This window comes from Anolis sagrei, chromosome 3 (assembly GCF_037176765.1).
Source record: "Anolis sagrei isolate rAnoSag1 chromosome 3, rAnoSag1.mat, whole genome shotgun sequence".
Taxonomy (NCBI): domain Eukaryota; kingdom Metazoa; phylum Chordata; class Lepidosauria; order Squamata; family Dactyloidae; genus Anolis; species Anolis sagrei.
Window position 1 is genome coordinate 263,194,302 of NC_090023.1, and position 20,482 is coordinate 263,214,783.

General features: G+C 42.3%; 1 protein-coding gene across 1 annotated transcript; it reads right to left on the reverse strand.

The window, feature by feature from the left end:
• Positions 1-347: 347 nt before the first annotated feature.
• LOC132770439 (cytochrome P450 2J4-like) lies at positions 348-20,043 on the reverse strand. Its single transcript, XM_060767378.2, has 9 exons — positions 19,759-20,043; positions 13,426-13,588; positions 9,844-9,993; positions 8,945-9,105; positions 8,533-8,709; positions 4,639-4,780; positions 4,347-4,534; positions 1,817-1,958; positions 348-677 (listed from the first exon to the last, which is right to left on the reverse strand). Exons 1-9 carry the CDS (start codon positions 19,924-19,926, stop codon positions 487-489), a joined length of 1,482 nt encoding a protein of 493 aa, XP_060623361.2. The 5' UTR covers positions 19,927-20,043; the 3' UTR covers positions 348-486.
• Between the last annotated feature and the right edge of the window lie 439 nt (positions 20,044-20,482).

Here is a 20,482-nt window from a genome sequence, read left to right on the forward strand (position 1 = left end):
CATGATGCAAACAGAGCTGGTGGCAATACAAGAATAGCAATTTACATGACTGGACAGAAACTGTATAAACCTTCTATCACTGTAAGGTGTGCTATATGGGGAAATACCTTGCCACCCTGGTTGTGGTTGCGACAGAAGAAAAGCAAATGTGGACAATGTGACATTTCTTTACTAAAGAAATTAAATGCTATGGTGTAATGTCACCACTTATGAGAACCTTGTAAAATGCTTGGGTGTATTAGAACGACAACAAAAACTGAGAATAATTTTGTGAAGGCTCCCTAATCAAGACTTTCGAATAACAATACAGTTAAAGTAAAATGCAAACCAATACAATACACATATAAAATACAGTAAGCAATTATATACATAACAAATGACTAGTGGAGGCTTGAGAGGTTGCTATTTCCAACAATTGCTAGGACAGAGTCAAACTGAGCCATCAAGAGTGAATGTTAAATAAGTGACCATCACGAATTTTAAGGGCTACGATGTGTTGCAGCGGGGAACAGCACAGAGTTTATAAGGACGTGGATGCATCGTCAACCCAACCGCAGGCTTCGTATTGAGTTTTTTCACTCCTGGTGGTAGCTGGAAGCTGAATGATCTCAGCAAGCATGTGAAGAAGATGAAGAGTTCAATTCTTGCCAGCTGCTCTCCCAAACACACTCGAGCCCCTGTGGAGGAAACACGAGAGGATATGTTCAAGTGAGTGATCACTTATTCCAGTTATTTTCCAACCAGCCACAGGTTTTGATTAGACCTTGGAAAATGTACAGTTCCCAGGAGCTACCAGAATGGCTACTGATCCATGAAGTCTGAAACCTGCAGTCTGAAAAAAGAAAGCTTGGGACATTATCACAGAAGGCTGTAAAAACAGCTCTGGTTACACACCTATTACTTATATTTGAATATAGCCTATTCAGATATAGCACTTGTAATATCCCCAGTGGCGCAGTGGGATAAACCGCTGAGCTGCTGAACTTGCTGATCGAAAGGTTGATGATTCAAATCTGGGGAGCAGGGTTAGCTCCCGCTGTTAGCCCCAGCTTCTGCCAACCTAGCAGTTTGAAAACATGCAAATGTGAGTGGATCAATAGGTACTGCTCCAGCGGGAAGGTAACAGTGCTCCATGCAGTCATGCTGGCTACATGACCTTGAAGGCGTCTACGGACAACTCCAGCTCTTCAGCTTAGAAATGGAGATGAGCTCCATCTCCATTTCTCGACTAGATTTAATGTCAAGGAAAACCTTTATTTATTTATTTATTTACAGTATTTATATTCCGCCCTTCTCACCCCGCAGGGGACTCAGGGCGGATTACAGTGTACACATATATGGCAAACATTCAATGCCAATTTGACATACAACGTATACAGACATACACAGAGGCTATTTAACTTTTTTTGGACGCCAGGGGAGCTGTCGCTTTCATCGTCCATCTGCGACACTGATGAAGTACTTCCGCATTCCCCATATGCTTTTGCTGGAGTGCTTTGCTGGAGTCTTTTTATGGCCTCATAAATTAGTTAATTTAGCCTCCCCACACTTTAAGGTGGTACCTAATTTTCCTACTTGGCAGATGCAACTGTCTTGGGCTGCAAAGGTCGACAACAGGCTACACAATTGGTTGGAAGCCCACTCCAACCCAGGCTGGCTTTGAACTCATGATCTTTTGGTCAGAGTGATCTTAACGCAGCTGACACTCAGCCAGCTGCACCACAATCCCGGTGCCTTTACTATATAACACCAACCTCCCTTTATGTTGTGTTGAGAAGACTCTGTAAACATAGTTATAAATGTCTTCTGCATTTACCTTCCCCAAAAGCAAGAAACGCCTCTCTGGCCAAAAATTTTCCATCTTTGTCCAAGAAATGTTGCGGGTTGAATTCTTTGGGGGTCTCCCATTGCTTGGGATCAAGAAGAACAGAGCGCAGATCCGGCATGATAAAGGTGCCCTGCAAGAAAGAACTGGCTCAAAATGCACATGGTATAGGACGGTTCATATTTGTCCTCTCCTAGCACAAATGATACTTAAACAAACTTTGCTATATATGCGACATCGGAGATTTATAATTCAGTTTTTAAAATGTGTCTGGGGTAATCTCCTTGATGCTCCTTCAACGTAGCTGCAGTTTAGGTGCAGACTTTAGCATTCGAGGATCCTAGAGTTGGAAGAGACCTTGTGGGCCATCCAGTCCAACCCCCTTCCAAGAAGCAGGAAAATTGCACTCAAAGCACCCCCAACAGATGGTCATCCAGCCTCTGCTCTTCAAAGAAGGAGTCTCTACCACACTCCGGGGCAGAGAAGCTGAACAGCGCTCACAGTTAGGAAGTCCTTCCTAATGTTCAGGTGGAATCTCCTTTCTTGTAGTTTGAAGCCATTGTTCCATTGCGTCCTAGTCTCCAAGGCAGCAGAAAAAAAGCTCCCTCCCTCCTTCCCTATGACTTCTCCTCACATATTTATCCATGGCCCTCACCATGTCTCATCTCAGCCTTCTCTTCTGCAGGCTAAACATTACCAGCTTTTTAAACCGCTCCTCATAGGGCTTATACTCCAGAGTCATTATCATGAGGAAAAGTGTCTCAGCTGAAGCTTTATAACTAATTCTTGTTTCCACAACAAACCACATTTTTCAAAATCCAGTTCTCACAGGGACGGAAAGTGGGGCAAAATCTTTTGAACAGGGGCACAGAGAGCAAAACAACCACCACAGGGGTGTTAATCTTTTCCAATGCTACCCACAGCTTTGTCTGTCTGTCTGTCTGTCTGTCTATCTATCTATCTATCTATCTATCTGGAACGATTCAGCATTGCCTCTGCAAAATCCTGCAATCTCTTGGGAAGGCAGGCGGACAAATGTCAGTGTGCTGGAAGAGCAAAGACCACCAGCATTGAAGCGATGGTCCTCCACCATCAACTCTGCTGGACCAGACACGTTGTCCGGATGCCCAACCACCGTCTCCCAAAGCAGTTGCTCTATTCTGAACTAAAGAACGGAAAACCGAATGTTGGTGGACAGGAAAAGAGATTTAAAGATGGGCTCAAAGCCAACCTTAAAATCTCTGGCATAGACACTGAGAACTGGGAGGCCCTGTCCCTTGAGCACTCCAGTTGGAGGTCAGCTGTGACCACCAGTGCTACAGAATTTGAAGAGGCACGAATGGAGGGTGAAAGAGAGAAATGTGCCAAGAGGAAGGCGCATCAAGCCACCCTTACCAAGACTACCTTCCACCTAGAAACCAATGCCCTCACTGTGGGAGAAGATCAAGAATAGGGCTCCACAGTCACCTACAGACCCACCAGAATAGTGCTCCTGGAAGACTATCCTACTCAGCCAATGAGAGATCACCTAAGTATCTATCTATCTATCTGCCTATCTATCTGCCTATCTATCTGCCTATCTATCTATCCATCCATCCATCCATCCATCCATCCATCCATCCATCCATCCATCATCTATCTAAAGTTTGACTTTAAAAATAGACCAGTTACAACTTACATGCAAATTCAGCTTAAGAACCAAGGTACAGGACTGAATTTGTTCTTAACTCGGGGACTGCTTGTATTTGGGCCACTGTCTAATATCCATATTGAGTTCTCAGTTCCATAAGTGTTGCACAAACAGATTTGCATTCCTGACTAATTAATAGCAACTACTCAACAGTATCTTTAGCATACTGGTTGATTAACTAGGATTATAGACATAGCCATTGAATATCTTCCCTTGCAGAACAAAGCAAAAAAGGGTATTGGTAGGCACACAACTGGCAGCCCAGAGTTGGCATGCAACAGAAGGCTTGCGTAGCATGATCACACTGTAACTAGGGAGTGTAGATTTACATCCCATGCAAACAATATAGGATTCAGCCAGGAAATAAAGCCTGACTGCTCATTAGAGGCAAAGATGAAGTACTACCAGAAAACTGACTTTGCCATGTACATTGCTGAAAAATTTAGCTCTGGGTCTGAAATAGTCTTGAACTACAGAAAGTATTGGAGCCCCCAGTGGCGCAGCGGGTTACAATGTTAAGCTGCTGAACTTGCTGACTGAAAGGTTGCAGGTTCGAATCAGGGGAGCGGGGGAGCTCCCACTGTTAGCCCCAGCTTCTGCCAACCTAGAAGTTCGAAACATGCAAATGTGAGTAGATCAATAGGCACCGCTCTGGCGGGAAAGTAACGGTGCCCCATGCAGTCCTGCTGGCCACATCACCTTGGAGGTGTCTACGGACAACGCCAGCTCTTTGGCTTAGAAATGGAGATGAGCACCAACCCCCAGAGTTGGACACGTCTAGACTTAATGTCAGGGGAAAACCTTTACCTTTTACAGAAAGTATAGTTGTACCTTTGGAATGAATGAACCATGTATGGTCACATCCTTCACATTTTGCCTGGGAACCCCCAATAAAAAGGCATATTTTGCACGCTGGATCTCGTGAATCACAGCATTGGTGTAGGGCAGTTTTTTCCGGTCTTGATAGCGGATAGAGCAAGAAGCATCAAAAACATCTTCGATCTCCTTCTGGATTTTACCTAGGGGAAATGGTGGGTAAGAGAAATGTATTTAAGATACCCAGGAGTGTGAACATAGGGCCCCATTGATCAACCCTGAATAAACACTCTGTTAAGAAACCTACCTTGGATTTCTGGGTGAACTGCCATCAGAAGTATTGCCCACTTCAAGGTCACAGCTGTTGTCTCTGTTCCAGCTCCAAAAAACTCAATAATACATTCAGCCAGGTTTTCCTCATCGTAGGTTGTATAGAGATTATCGTTAGTCTGTAAATAGCAATTACAGAGGAGAATGGCAGAGGAACTATATCATGCATTCATGGCTTAAATCAGCTCCATTTCACTTGTCTTCCAAGGAGCGACTTGAGAAACTGCAAGCTGCTTCTGGTGTGAGAGAATTGGCCGTCTGCAAGGACATTGCCCAGGGGACGCCCGGATGTTTTGATGTTTTATCATCCTTGTAGGAGGCTTCTCTCATGTGCCCGCAATGGGGAGCTGGAGCTGATAGAGGGAGCTCTTCTGCGCTCCCCCTGGATTCGAACCTGCGACCTGTTGGACCTCAGTCCTGGTTTAGCCAAAATGTGTTCTTATTGTTCCCTTGTGCAATGGGGAATGCCTAGTGCAGCGTTTCTCAACCTGGGGGTCGGGACCCCTGGGTGGGTCACGAGGGAGATATTAGAGGGGTCGCCAAAGACCACCAGAAAACACAATATTTTCTCTTTGTCCTGGGGGTTCTGTGTGGGAAATTTGGCCCAATTCTGTCATTGATGTAATTCAGAATGGTCTTTGATTGTGGGCAAACTATACATCCTAACAACTACAACTCCCAAATGTCGAGGTCTATTTCCCCCAAACTCTACCAGTGTTCACATTTGGGCATATGGAGTATTCATGGCAAGTTTGGTCCAGATCCATCATTATTTGAGCCCACAGTGCTCTCTGGATGTAGGTGAACTAGAACCCCCAAACTCAAGGTCAATGCCCACCAAAGCCTTCCAGTATTTTCTGTTGGTCGTGGGAGTTCTGTGTGCCAAATTTGGTTCAATTCCATCATTGGTGGAGTTCAGAATGCTCTTTGATTGTAGGTGAACTATAAATCCCAGCAACTACAACTCTCAAATAACAAAATCAGTCCCTCCCGTAACCCCACTAGTATTCCAACTTGGGCATATAGGATGTTGGTACCAAATTTGGTCCAGTGAATGAAAATACATCCTGCATATCAGAGATTTACTTGACGATTCATAGTAATAGAAAGATTACAGTTATGAAGTGACAATGAAAATAATGTTATGATTGGGGGTCACCACAACATGAGGAACTGTATTAAGGATCACAACATTGGGAAGGTTGAGAAACACTGGCCTAGTGGCTATGCAACCCTACTGAATCACGGATCTAATCGTGCAATAAGAAAAAATATGGCATCATTTCGTGTCAGGTATGCAAAAAGTAAGGAATATTACTTTTTAATATTTTAAATTCCCAAGGTCATGATTCTCCCAGCCCCGCCTTCCTGAATTTTGCACTTCCCCTTAGCTCTATCTAGGAACTTGAACAAACTCAGAGCCCTCAAAACTCAGCACTTTTATCGCTCTGCATGGTACTGTTTTTATGATGTTATGTTTTATTGTGATATGTTTTTTATTTGGTTTTGTTTTGATTTTATCTTATTGTGTTACGTTTTTAATAGGGCTGGGCAACCACGGAAAAATTTGTTTCTAAACTCGATTTGTTTTTTGGGGTTTTTTGCGTTTTGATATTTAAAAGAATTCCGAAATTTTTCTTTAAAAAAGTTCGATATTTCGTAAAATTACAAAACAAATACGAAACGAATACGAAACAAATACGAATCGATTCGTTAATGGCGGACGCGACTGCGCAATAAGCTAAAAAACCTCCACATGGGACAGGGGGAACTTTTGAAGCTTCCCTCTCCCTCTGTTGTTGACTGTTGGTGTGATATTTAAAAAAATTTTTCACTGATTAAACAAACAACAGCTATAAAACTTGCCCCAGACATGCGGAAATAATAACGAAATGATTTCGAAACGAATACGAAACGAATACGAAGCAATTACGAAACGAATTGAAAAATTTGTTTTGTTTTTTAGATGCTCCTGAATGGTTCATTATCGCTTCGTAACCAAAAAAAATAACGAATTTTTAACGAATTACGAAATTACGAAACGAAACTGCCCAGCCCTAGTTTTTAATTCTGTGCTCTCTGGGCCGGTGCCTTTGTAAGCTGCTCCGAATCTCTTTGGGGAGATGGAGGCAGGGTATAAAAATAAAGTTGTTGTTGTTGTTGTTGTTATAAATATCTGAAAAAAGAACTTTCTGTTAACCCCCAGAGGTGCAGCAGGTTAAACTGCTGAGCTGCTGAACTATACGGCTCCGGCCCAGCGTACCTGTCCGAACGCATCTCCCTCTACGTCCCACCTCGGAGTTTGAAATCTCCGATGCCACCTCTATCACAAGTGAGATTGGTGGGGACGAGGAGCAGGGCCTTCTGAGTGGTGGCCCCTCACCTGTGGAATTCACTCCTGGGGGAAATTAGGTCATTGACATCCCTCCTCTCCTTCAGAAGGAAATTAAAAACATGGTTATGGGACCAGGCTTTTGGGCAATCTGGCAGTTAGATAAGGACAATGATGACCAGAATTGAGAGTACTTGACAATGTAGAATGAATTTACGGACTATGAGATGGCGAACGCTGAGCATTAGATTGTTTTATTGATTTTAATGTATGGACTGACTGTCTTAATTGTTATAATTGCTGTTTACATGTTTTATCCATTGTTATGTTTATGTTGGCATCAAATTGTGCCTTTTGTAAGCCGCCCTGAGTCCCCCTCAGGGGTTGAGAAGGACGGGGTAGAAATGCGCGAAATAAATAAATAAATAGCATGAGAGCCCAGCCAAAAACAGAACTGAAAAAGGGACAGGTTTAGGACAAATCACTCACCCCTATTATAAATTTGCAGCTGAGATAACATAGCAGCACCTTGCTATAATTTGCAAGAATTCATTGAGTTTCTGCTTCAACTTGCAAATAATCTCCAAGGGTTATTTAATATACTGTATATACTCGAGTATAAGCCTAGTTTTTCAGACCTTTTTTTGGGCTGAAAACGTCCCTCTCGGCTTATAATCAAGTCAAGGTTATTTATTATTTTACTCTGTTATATATACTTAATAATATATACTTAATAATATATACTTAATATACCCCCAGTGGCGCAGTGGGTTAAAGCCCTGTGCTGGCAGGACTGAAGACCGACAGGTCGCAGGTTCGAATCCCGGGAGAGGCGGATGAGCTCCCTCTATCGGCTCCAGCTCCTCATGCGAGGACAAGAGAGAAGCCTCCCACAAGGATGACAAAACATCAGAAATCATCCGGGCGTCCCCTGGGCAACGTCCTTGCAGACGGCCAATTCTCTCACAACAGGAGCGGTTGCTCCTGACACGACAAAAAAATAAAAATAAATAAATAAATGTATTATTATTATTATTATTATTATTACATTTATTATTTTACTCTATTTTTATCGGAAGGGTATGCAAACACATTTACATTGAAGACGGTCAGAACGGTTTAATCAGAGTTGAGCATTCTTACAGTTTTATGTAAATATTCAAAAACATCTAACCTCCTGATGCCTCAGTTAATGTAATTTTATTGGTATCTATTTTTATTTTGAAATATACCAGTATCTGTTGCATTTCCCACCCTCGGCTTATACTTGAGTCACTCTGTTTTCCCAGTTTTTTTGTGGTAATATTAAGTGCTTCAGCTTATATTCGGGTCGGCTTATACTTGAGTATATACGGTATGTACTTAGCTTCTTTTTCTCATACATTTTGGTGGACCAGGCCTCAACTTTCATTGAGCTTTAAAGCCACACCTTCTGGATAGAAGCAGATAGGCTAGATGGAATGTTACTTTTTATCCCATTCACCCACATTAGTCAGAAGGAGGAAAAAACCTTTCATTTCACACCAAATGGATACTTACTTTCTCTATCTGAAGAAGGTAGAAGTCAATGAAATCCTGTGGTTCGTGCAGGGACTGTTGCTCCTTATGATTCTTCACTTCTTTCTTTACAAGTGAAATCACCATGTCCATGGCTGCCAGTGCTTTCTTGTGAGGTCCTGGGAGATGTTTCATAAGCCATGGAAACAACTCATACAGCTAAAGAAACAATGAAACTGGGGATTAATGACCTTTGACATTTTACTAAATGAGAGCCAGAAATGAGAATTTTTAAAGCAGAGATGCTCAACCTCCAGAAGTGTTCACCAGGATAACCAGTGATGACACATTCTGCGGTCAAAAGCCCAAAACATCTAAAGAACCAAGAGTTGAAAAGCTAGGCTTTTGGGGAGCCTTCCTTGACTGGTCAAGGACTAAGAAGAAGAGCACTCACAGCATGAAAGAAGCTTCCTCCAAATTGTAAACCCCAGTCAAGAGTTTCCAACATTTTCTGCAAGTTTTCATCCTCAGTAGAAAACTGGTGTCCAAAAACCAGAGCACATATCACATTGGAGACTGCTTTGGTGAGGGGTACTGAAGGATCAAATGGCTGCCCTGTAAAAGAAGTTAATGATCATCATATCACAGTTTATAGTTCAAATGTACTTGGGGAATTGGCCCTGAAGCTGGACACTTAGGTTTTGTTAGTGTCCTTTTGCATGGTTAAGAGTACAGTGGACTAGCCATATCTGTGGGGTTCTGCTTTCAGGACGGCACAGTTATGGAAAACCACAGATGATTGTGTTCAGAAGAGAAGGCTGAGAGGAGACATGATGAAGGCCATGTAAAAATTTGTGAGGGAAAGTCATAGGACAGAGGAGCAAGCTTGTTTTCTGCTGTCCTGGAGACCAGGACACGGAACAATGTTTTCAAACTACAGGAAAGGAGATTCCACCTGAACATTAGGAAGAACTTCCTAACTGTGAGAGCTGTTCAGCAGTGGAACTCTCTGCTCCGGAGTGTGGAGGAGGCTCCCTCTTTGGAGGCTTTTAAGCAGAGGCTGGATGGCCATCTGCCGGAGGTGCTTTGAATGCCATTTTCCTGCTTCTTGGTAGAATGGGACTGGACTGGATGGCCCACGAGGTCTCTTCCAACTCTATGATTCTATGAAGGAAATTGTGTAAACTCTTCACTGATCTATTCTTTTTTTCAGTGAGGTTTTCCACGCGTCTGAAAATCTCTTTTCAACCTGCAATGTGTTTTTGTGAATGTTATTTCCATCCCTGACACAGATCACACACATTTTTCTGAAGATTGGGACATATGGCAGTAGCATCTCTTCATATTACATACCCTTTGCCTGTGAGAATGTCTTCACAAGTTGGTGGGCCTCCTCTTCTATTTGACGCTCCATGCCTTTCTTCCCCAGGCCCAGCTTCCTCATGGTCATTTGCCCAAATCGTCTCTGCTGCTTCCAAGTGTGTCCATTCGAAAATGCAATGCCTGAATCAAGGAGTGAGAAATGACTGCCATGGCAATTGTGCTGAGCTCCTAACTTGGCTTCAAAGGGACAAGATGCAGATAGCCAATAAGGCCAATACATTAGCATGTCAAGACTGCACTCTTATTGGAAGCCAAGATAACTGAACTCAAGTGGTCTAAATTTGGAGCTATCATGAGACACTGGAAAAAGCAATAATGCCTGGAAAAGTGGAAGGCAGCAACGAAAGAAAATGTGCATGAGAAGGACTGATCTAATAAAGCCCCGAGTTTGCAAAACAAGCAATTCATTTGCTGGAACTAATGTTTTCTTGGGTTAGTTCTAGAGCTTTTTAGGGAATTACTGGTAGTGAAAAATTATGCATTCTTAAGTTCTTGTGGTGCAGTGGGTTAAAGCACTGAGCTGCTAAACTTGTTGACAGAAAGGTCACAGGTTCGAATCCGGGGAAGCGGTGTAAGCTTCCACTTACACCGCCCCTGCTACTGCCAACCTAGCAGTTCGAAAACATGCAAATGTGAGTAGATCAATAGGTACTGCTCTAGTGCGAAGGTAATAGCGCTCCATGCAGTCAGCTGGCCACATGACCTTGGAAGTGTCTACTGACAACACTGGCTCTTCGGTTTTGAAATGGAGATGAGCACCAATACCCAGAGTTGGATACGACTGGACTTAATGTCGGGGGGAAACCTTTACCTTAAGTTCTTGTACAGATACAGTTATGTTTTTAAAGCTATAATGCTAAAATAAAGCAGAGAGTAAAACATCCATAAAATCTCAATGATTATAATGCATTTTTTAAACAACATTGTAATTAATAACACTTCAACCCACTAGAGAATAAACCTACTTAAAATCTGGTTTCTTCCACCTGCAGAATTCTGGGGTTTGTAGTTTAGTGAGGCTGTTAAAGGCTCTTCCCTATACTACAAACCCCAGAATTCTGCAAGAGGCCAAAACCAGATTTTAAGTGGATTTATTCTCTATTGTGAACACGTAGAGTTAAACTGAAAAAGGTTTAAGAGAATTTAAAACATTTTAAGAAAAAAAACTTGCAGCCCATAGATCTCATTAAAAGTCTCTTCTGAAACAATTGGTCAATAGCTAAAAAATTAAAGAGGTCTTTTGCTAATGGAAGGAAAACAAAGATAGAGGCTAACTGGCCTTCTGTGGGAGAGACTTGCACAATATGAGAGTCATCTCCTTGCCAGGAGTCCCCAGTGGCACCGTGGGTTAAACTCTTGTGCCAGCAGGACTGAAGACCGATAGTTTTGAATCTGGGGAGAGTGCAAATGAGCTCCCTCTGTCAGCTCCAGCTCCCCATTCGGGGACATGAGAGAAGCCTCCCACAAGGATGGTAAAACATGAAAACATCCAGGCATCCCCTGGGCAAAGTCCTTCTAGATGGCCAATTCTCTCACAGCAGAAGTGACTTGCGGTTTCTCAAGTTGCTCCTGACACAGAAAAAAACAACAACAAAAAACTACTTGTCAGACATGCCTTCCACCTGAACATTAGGAAGAACTTCCTGATGATGAGAGCTGTTCAACAGTTGAACCCTTTTCCTCGGAGTGTGGTGGAAGCTCCTTCCTTGGGACTTTTAAACAGAGGCTGGATGGGGTACTTTGATTGCATTTTTCCTGCATGGCAGAATGGGGTTGGACTAGATGCCCCATGTGATCTCTTCCAACTCTATGATTCTATAGCAATGATGGAAACATGTGAAATAAATTCCCCAAAGCTCTTAACAATTGGGAATATTTATATAGAGAAACACGGTTATTTAGATTGTCAGGACCCAACTTGCCATTGAGCTCACCATGAGGATCACTTAAGGACTCTAGCAAAGTGAAGTAACGTTTTTGGGGCACTGGGTTGTTGTAGGTTTTTTCGGGCTATATGGCCATGGTCTAGAGGCATTTCTCCTGACGTTTCACCTGCATCTATGGCAAGCATCCTCAGAGGTAGTGAGGTCTGTTGGAACTAGGAAAATGGGTTTATATATCTGTGGAATGACCAGGGTGGGACAAAGGACTCTTGTCTGCTGGAGCTTGGTGTGAATGTTTCAACTGACCACTTTGATTAGCATACAATGGCCTGACTGTTCCTGGAGCAAACTTTTGTTGAGAGGTGATTAGATGTTCTTGTTTGTTTCCTCTCTGTTGTTGTGCTGTTGCAATTTTAGAGTTTTTTTTAATATTGATAGCCGGATTTTGTTCATTTTCATGGTTTCCTCCTTTCTGTTGAAATTGTCCACATGCTTGTGTATTTCAATGTATTTCAATTTTTGGGGCAATTGCAGCACAACATCTGGAATTTGACGTTTTTCAAGCAATAAAGATTTGATAGAATTATTTGAAATGTGAAACAGTCTTTGCTGCCCCCTCGTGGCAGTCTTCCAAAAGTGACACAACATCCAGATATTATTTTTTAATAAGTGGGGGCGAATTGTTTTAATTTTTATTTCTTTAGGATTAGCAGAAAGGACCTTGACATCAGATTGCTGTCATTGCTGTTGTACTTTTCGGACTCACAGAGACCCAATCATGGGGTTTTCTGAACAAGATGGGACTGAATATTGCTTATTGTGCATGTAGATGTAAATTTCACATGCAGATGTGCATTCTGCCTGCACATTTACATGTGTTATACATTGTGGACTTTATTGCAGAAGGCAGCCAAACTAGCATTGGTATGCCGTCGCGCTTGGGGGCTATAGATCTTAGTGAAAGAAACATGGACATGGCATCTTTTCCCCAGGGGATTGCTTCTTGCCCTCCTTTAGAGAACTGGAACTCTCAAGGATCAAGACACTATAGATAACTTGAAATAGTCTTTTTTGTTCACAATGAGTTATCTTTCTTAGGCATAACCTTGATGTTTCAACAGGGGTAAAGAAAATATACGTCACAGTCTCTGAAGTCTTGGGTCCAAGGAGTTTTCCAGCTGAGAAGCTTTCCAAGTTCCCTCTTTCTCAATGGCTATGAAAGTCGGAACATTCACAACCCCAGTCCAATGACCTATATTGAAGGCCAAAGTCTTCCTCTCGATGCCAAAGGACTAGTTTGAAGGCGCTAAGATTCCTCAATGTCATCCAGGGTGAACTGGGCATGAAGAATGAATCTTAAGAGTACAGACTTAAGAATTGATGATAAGAGATGACTTGACTGAGGACTTTAGAGCCAAGCCTTTCTCACGTCCATCTGCTGAGTTGTTTGGTGATGGAATGAAAAGAAAGCACTACCCTCTTCCCTGGGAAGAGGTGGAGTCAAACAATTGGGCTGGGGGAGCAATTCAACCAGTTCAAAATAACATTGATTGACAGCTACAGATAACCAAACAATTTAGCTATACATTCACATATAAGTAGGGACAGCTGCGCCATCACAATTGGAGCTACATGATAGCACATACATCCCACTTGCAAGTTACTTTACCTCTCCCTCTTAAGGCAGCTTCAATGAAAGGGGTCACTGGCCGGTCTGCTAAGTCATCGGAGTGGTCAATCAGGCCTTCTTTCACTGCTTGGTAACCAGACAGGACTACCATAGGGATGTGCCCAATCCATAGGGTATATATGTCTCCGTAGCACTCCGCCACCTACCATTCAAACAAACCAAATTATTTTATCAAGTTTGATGAACAATTATTTCAACCATAGTTTTGCAACAAGTATTTCAACAAGTCTATCATGTCTTGGTGCCAACATTACTACAGCCATTGTTTTGGCCTTTGAGGGAGAGAAGAGTAGCCAGCACTTACTGGACTTAATCCCCGCCTCCAATGCCATCTCTCTTTTCCTAGGTCTCACATTAGGAAACCTACCTGTGGCATGTATCTACATCTCTGTAAGCATGTATCATGATGCTAGTCTATCAAAAACCCACCTTGTAACCTGTGGTACTCCATCCCAACATGTTATCAGAGACTTTTTTTTAATGTCAGGAGAAACTTGCGAAACTGCAAGTCACTTCTGGTGTGAGTGAATTGACCATCTGCAAGAATGTTGCCTAGGGGATGCCCAGATGTTTTGATGTTTTATCATTCTTATGGGAGGTTCCTCTCATGTCCCTGCATGGGGAGCTGGAGCTGACAGAGGGAGCTAATCCATGCTTTCCCCGGATTCAAACCTCCAACCTGTCAGTCTTCAGTCCTGCTGGCACAAGGGTTTAACCCACTGCACCACCAGAGACTGAGAAAAGAGGATAGAAGGGGATGTGCTCAGTTATTTTTATATATCTGAATATGCTGAGATAACCATCTACAGAAACCTATGGAGTTGTTTACAAACAATCAGTAGATGATGCTATTGCAGCACATCCAAATAGTAGAAAAGCGGTAGAGGCATCCCTGTTCATCCCTTCATTCTCTGGCAGCATGGAAATGGGTGTGTGTTGGGGAAAGAGTGCTGCTTCCAAATTAATTGGGGGGAGATTTTGTTCACTGAATAGTCAAAACAGAATTCTGACCTATGTAACAACCATAGATATGAGTTGCAATGGCCTAAGTTTGACTTAAGTCTGTAATTAATATGATGCCAGAAATAATTTAAGAAAGCAATGAAAATGTGTTTGAAATTTCTGGTTCTTAGAAGAGTCAGCCTTTTTGTGACTGGAAGGCGAAGCGAAAAGAAGGGCGGAAGGTCTACAAATAGCATGTCCAGTCAGAGTTGTATTGAAGTACAGTCGGAACTGCACTCAAGTCCAATCGGAGTTAAATACTGAGACCGTCTTAGAGACAGTTGGACACCATACAAGAAAGCGACAATAAGAAAAAAAGATTCAAAAGCCCCCATTCAGTGAGAACTGTGTCTATCTCTTAACAGTCAGACTCAAGAGGAGATAAAGTCTCAAATTCTTGTCATTCAATAAATTCTTGTTGGATTCAACTATATAGTCTCCAGTCTGTTCCCTGTGCAGCCAGTTCACCTTCCAAGTAGTAAAGATAGATTGAGGGCAGAACAGATACCAAGAAGTCAAGTGCTTTCTTTCTTTGTCGTTTATTATTATATTTACTTATATATCACTTTATCTTTCTGCAGAGACCCAAAACAACACTAAGAACAAGGAAAATATGCAATTCATCATCATCATCATCATCATCATCATCATCATCAAATAACTTATTAATCGCCTTCCATCTGAGAACGCTCCAGGCGATTTACAGCTAAATTACAAAGGATAAAATACATACATACAAAATTAAAAATCAACAGAGATCGAATGCTCTAGTAAAAAGCCAGGTCTTAAGTGCGAGAGTAAAAGAAAAATAGATATATTAAAATGGGATTAGCCACGTAAATACGTGAAATGATGTCATAAGGAAGAGGGAACAGGCTTGTTTTCTGCTGCCTTAGAAACTACCTGACTTGGAGAAATAGGTTCTGATGAAGGCAAGATGAAAATACATAATACACATATTGGAAAATATATATTGGATGTAACCATATTAGAAATAGGAATTAGAAAATATAAAGGATGTATGTATGCATGAACTTCACCTCACTTCACTTGGCTTCTTAAAAGCTGCAAAAATTAGATGCCTCAAGCGAGGCCATGGTCTAGGAAAGGAATGTCAAGAGACCTCTGGCAAATTTCAAGAGACTCTTTCCATTTTGGTACCAGGTGAAGCTTATCCTAAGATTAATGAGCTGGCCTTCAAGAGGCTTCAGGAAGAACTTATCTCAAGATGGATGGAAGCTCCTGCTTTCAGGGATTTAGTAGCCACTCTGGCGATGGTCCTTATTAATAGCAGCTCCTTAGATAAAGATGCTTAAATGAAGATTGACAGGTGTTGAAGTTAAAATATGCCATTGAAGTCAATGTAAAAGTAGAATTTTGTGATGCACATTGTGATGCCTGTATGATGCATGCATATTATTTTTAAAAGTGTATAAACCAAGGCTTTTCTTTGTTCATTACCTTGTATCTGGACAACCAGCAGGGTTCATATCCGGTTGGTGCCAACCGAGAATAAACCATGCTTTTTCAGACCTCAGGAACAAAATCTGGCTACCAGTATTAAAAAACTCAAAAATTACAACAGCAAAACAACAGAGGGGAAACAAACAGGCACATAAAATCACTCTCAACAAAAGATTCCCCCCAGGCCCTTCCAAGCCATTGAATGCTAATCAAGGTGATCAGCTGAAACATTCACAGCTAGCCCCAGCAGACAAAAGTCCTTTGTCTCACCCTGGTCATTCCACAGATATATAAACCCATTTTTTCCTAGTTCCAACAGACCTCACTACCTCTGAGGATGCTTGCCATAGATGCAGGCGAAACGTCAGGAGAAAAATTGCCTCCAGAACATGACATATAGCCCGGAAAAACCTACAACAACTCAGGAATTCTCTTTTCCTCTTTTCCTCAAACATTCTCCCTGCCATTTCAATTCAAATTACAGGGAAGGAGATTCCACCTGAACACTAGGAAGAACCTCCTGACTGTACGAACTGTTCAGCAGTGGAACTCTCTGCCTCGGAGTCCAGTGGAAGCTCCTTCCTTGATAACTTTTAAACAGAGGCTGGATGGCTATTTGTCAGGAGTACTTTGATTGTGCTTTTCCTGCATGGCAGGGGGTTGGACTAGATGGCCCATGTGCTCTCTTCCGACTCCAATTCCAATTATTCTTTGATTCTGTTATTGAAACTATAAAACAAACAGTTAAAAAATACTTGCCAGGTGTACATGACACCTGCTTCATTAACCTGAAAGGAAGGCCTGAGATGGGTGTGACTGATAAAAGCATTTGCTCTTTGGGAACTAGTAACAGACATGATGGTATACTTGAAGTTAAGCTGTCTTTCTGGAAATTAGGGGATTAGCTGTAATATGGATGTGCAGGATCTTTGGCTTCTGAAGGGTGCATTTTGTCCTGGGAACAGATTTGAAATGATACATTAACTCAGATGAATCCGAGTGAGTTGTGTTTCCTTGAAACCAAGCAACCAGTTACTATGATTCACCTGGGAGAGCAACAATTCTCACAACCTTGTAACTGATAAAATCACACATATCTAGGCGCAGCTAAGTATCTGTGTCTAATACTATATAGTCAGGATGTGGTATAGTGCCACCTTGCGTAGTAATTCTACATCTATACAGGCAGTCCCTAAGTTATAAACAAGATAGCTCCATGATGACATGATGGCAACAGTCTTGGACTCCCAAAGTGACCCATTTAAGGTGGAATCAGGTGTCAAACAGGGATGTGTTATTGCCCCAACTTCATTTTCCATCTTCATCGCTATGATACTTCACCTTGTTGATGGGAAGCTTCCCACCGGAACGGAAATCATCTGTTTGGACAGATGGCAAGCTATTTAACCTCAGCAGACTGAAAGCCAAAACCAAGGTTACAACAACATCTATTATAGAACTCCAGTATGCTGATGACAATGTTGTCTGTGCGCATTCAGAAGAAGACCTACAAACCATTCTAAACACTCAGTTCTTGTGGGTTTTTTCGGGCTATATGGCCATGTTCTAGAGGCATTTCTCCTGACGTTTCGCCTGCATCTATGGCAGGCATCCTCAGAGGGTGAGGTCTGGAGCTGGGAAAAAGGGGGTTTATATATCTGTGGAAAGACCAGGGTGAGACAAAAGGCTTTTGTAATATGGGCTAGGTGTGAATCTTTTCAATTGACCACCTTGATTAGCATACAATGGGCTGACTGTGCCTGGAGCAAACTCTTAATGAAGGTGATTAGATGTCCCTGCCTGTTTTTCTCTCTGTTGTTTTAATTTTAGAATTTTTTAAAACTGGTAGCCAAATTTTGTTCATTTTCATGGTTTCTTCCTTTCTGTTGAAATTGTCCACATGTTTGTGGATTTCAATGGCTTCTCTGTGTAGCCTGACATGGTGGTTGTGAGAGTGGTCCAGCATTTTTGTGTTCTCAAATAAAATGCTGTGTCCAGGTTGGTTCATCAGGTGCTCTGCTATGGCTGATTTCTCTGGTTGGAGTAGTCTGCAGTGCCTTTCATGTTCCTGGATTCTTGTTTGGGCGCTGCGTTTGGTGGTCCCTATGTAGACTTGTCCACAGCTGCATGGTACACGGTAGACTCCTGCAGAGGTGAGAGGATCCCTCTTGTCCTTTGCTGAACGTAGCATTTGTTGAATTTTCTTGGTGGGTTTGTAGATTGTTTGTATGTTGTGTTTCCTCATCAGCTTCCCTATGCGGTCAGTGGTTCCCTTGATGTATGGCAGGGACACTTTTCCTCTGGGTGGATCTTCATCTTTACTCTTGTGGCTTGTTCTTGGTCTTGCAGCTCTTCTGACCAAGAACAAGCCACAAGAGTAAAGATGAAGATCCACCCAGAGGAAAAGTGTCCCTGCCATACATCAAGGGAACCACTGACCGCATAGGGAAGCTGATGAGGAAACACAACATACAAACAATCTACAAACCCACCAAGAAAATTCAACAAATGCTACGTTCAGCAAAGGACAAGAGGGATCCTCTCACCTCTGCAGGAGTCTACCGTGTACCATGCAGCTGTGGACAAGTCTACATAGGGACCACCAAACGCAGCGCCCAAACAAGAATCCAGGAACATGAAAGGCACTGCAGACTACTCCAACCAGAGAAATCAGCCATAGCAGAGCACCTGATGAACCAACCTGGACACAGCATTTTATTTGAGAACACAAAAATGCTGGACCACTCTCACAACCACCATGTCAGGCTACACAGAGAAGCCATTGAAATCCACAAACATGTGGACAATTTCAACAGAAAGGAAGAAACCATGAAAATGAACAAAATTTGGCTACCAGTTTTAAAAAATTCTAAAATTAAAACAACAGAGAGAAAAACAGGCAGGGACATCTAATCACCTTCATTAAGAGTTTGCTCCAGGCACAGTCAGCCCATTGTATGCTAATCAAGGTGGTCAATTGAAAAGATTCACACCTAGCCCATCTTACAAAAGCCTTTTGTCTTACCCTGGTCTTTCCACAGATATATAAACCCCCTTTTTCCCAGCTCCAGACCTCACCCTCTGAGGATGCCTGCCATAGATGCAGGCGAAACGTCAGGAGAAATGCCTCTAGAACATGGCCATATAGCCCGAAAAAACCCACAAGAACTGAGTGATTCCGGCCATGAAAGCCTTCGACAATACATTCTAAACACCTTCACAGAAGCATACAAGAAGCTTGGCCTGTCATAAAACATCGAGAAAACCAAAGTGCTCTTCCAGCAGTCACCAGCCAATCCCTCTCCAATGCCAGAAATACAGCTTAATGGTGTAACATTAGAAAATGTTGACCATTTCCGCTCCCTTGGCAGCCACCTCTCCACAAAAGTCAATATTGACACCAAAATACAACACAGCCTGAGTTTTGTGAGTGCAGCATTTTCCTGAATGAAGCAGAGATGGTTGTATGGCCATGTTCTAGAAGCATTCTCTCCTGACGCCTTAAATATCTACTTCTGAAATTTTCAAACCATTTCTTAGAGAATTCATTACTGCCATGTTAGTCTGTTATTCACCAACAACAGAATGTCCATCTGGAGTAGCAATCAGGGTGATATGGTGAATCTTGGTTGTTGCAGAGTGAGACAGGGAATATCAACCTTGCAATGATCCCCTCACAAAACACGTGTAAGGTGGAATCACTGTTGCAGAAGTCACTAACAGTATGCTGCCTGCTGAGTATTGCACTCTAACCAGGGCTTGGCTACCATAAATACAATGACAAATCATTTCCCCCTTCTCCCCAGCCTGTCTTACCCGGGTGATTAATTATCAAGTAAGAAATACCTTAGTGAAAGTATCCTGAGATAGCCTGATCCCAAGCCGCCATAGGCCTCCAATGACAGGAAGTGGAAGAGGACCAGGAGGGTAATGTCTGTGCGACCACAGCTGTTTCAGGTATCGCAGAATCAGTCGTGGAATCAGCGTCACCAAACATGCCAGTCTTGCCAACATTCCCCTACCTTGGCTTTCTCTCTCTTTGTGTCTGCCCAGTGCCCCTGAGAGCTCTCAGCATGATCTCTCCAATGACTTTTTTGCCTTCTGTTCCTCAGAGATGACAATACTTGCCTCTGTTTACTTCCTAACAGAGTTTTACACACTGCAATTATTTCAAACAGGTAAGTACCACAATTTCGTATCAAAGTAAGCCTTGGAATGTGATCTGCCAACCCTCTATTGTTGCAACACAAGAACCAATTATCTATGTTAAGTCTGATGAAAAGATATGCCCTTAACAAAAAGCTGACACAATCTGATCTAGGCCACATACATTCTTGATATAGGTGATGATTTAGGATAGGTAGAACCAAATCTGGCCTGGGTTGTTGTAGGTGTTTTGGGCTATATGGCCATGTTCTAGAATAGTGGTTCTCAACCTTCCTAATGCCGTGACCCCTTAATACAGTCCCTCATGTTGTGGTGACCCCCAACCATAATATTGTTTTCATTGCTACTTCGTAACAGTCATTTTACTACTGTTATAAATTATAATGTAAATATCTGATATGCA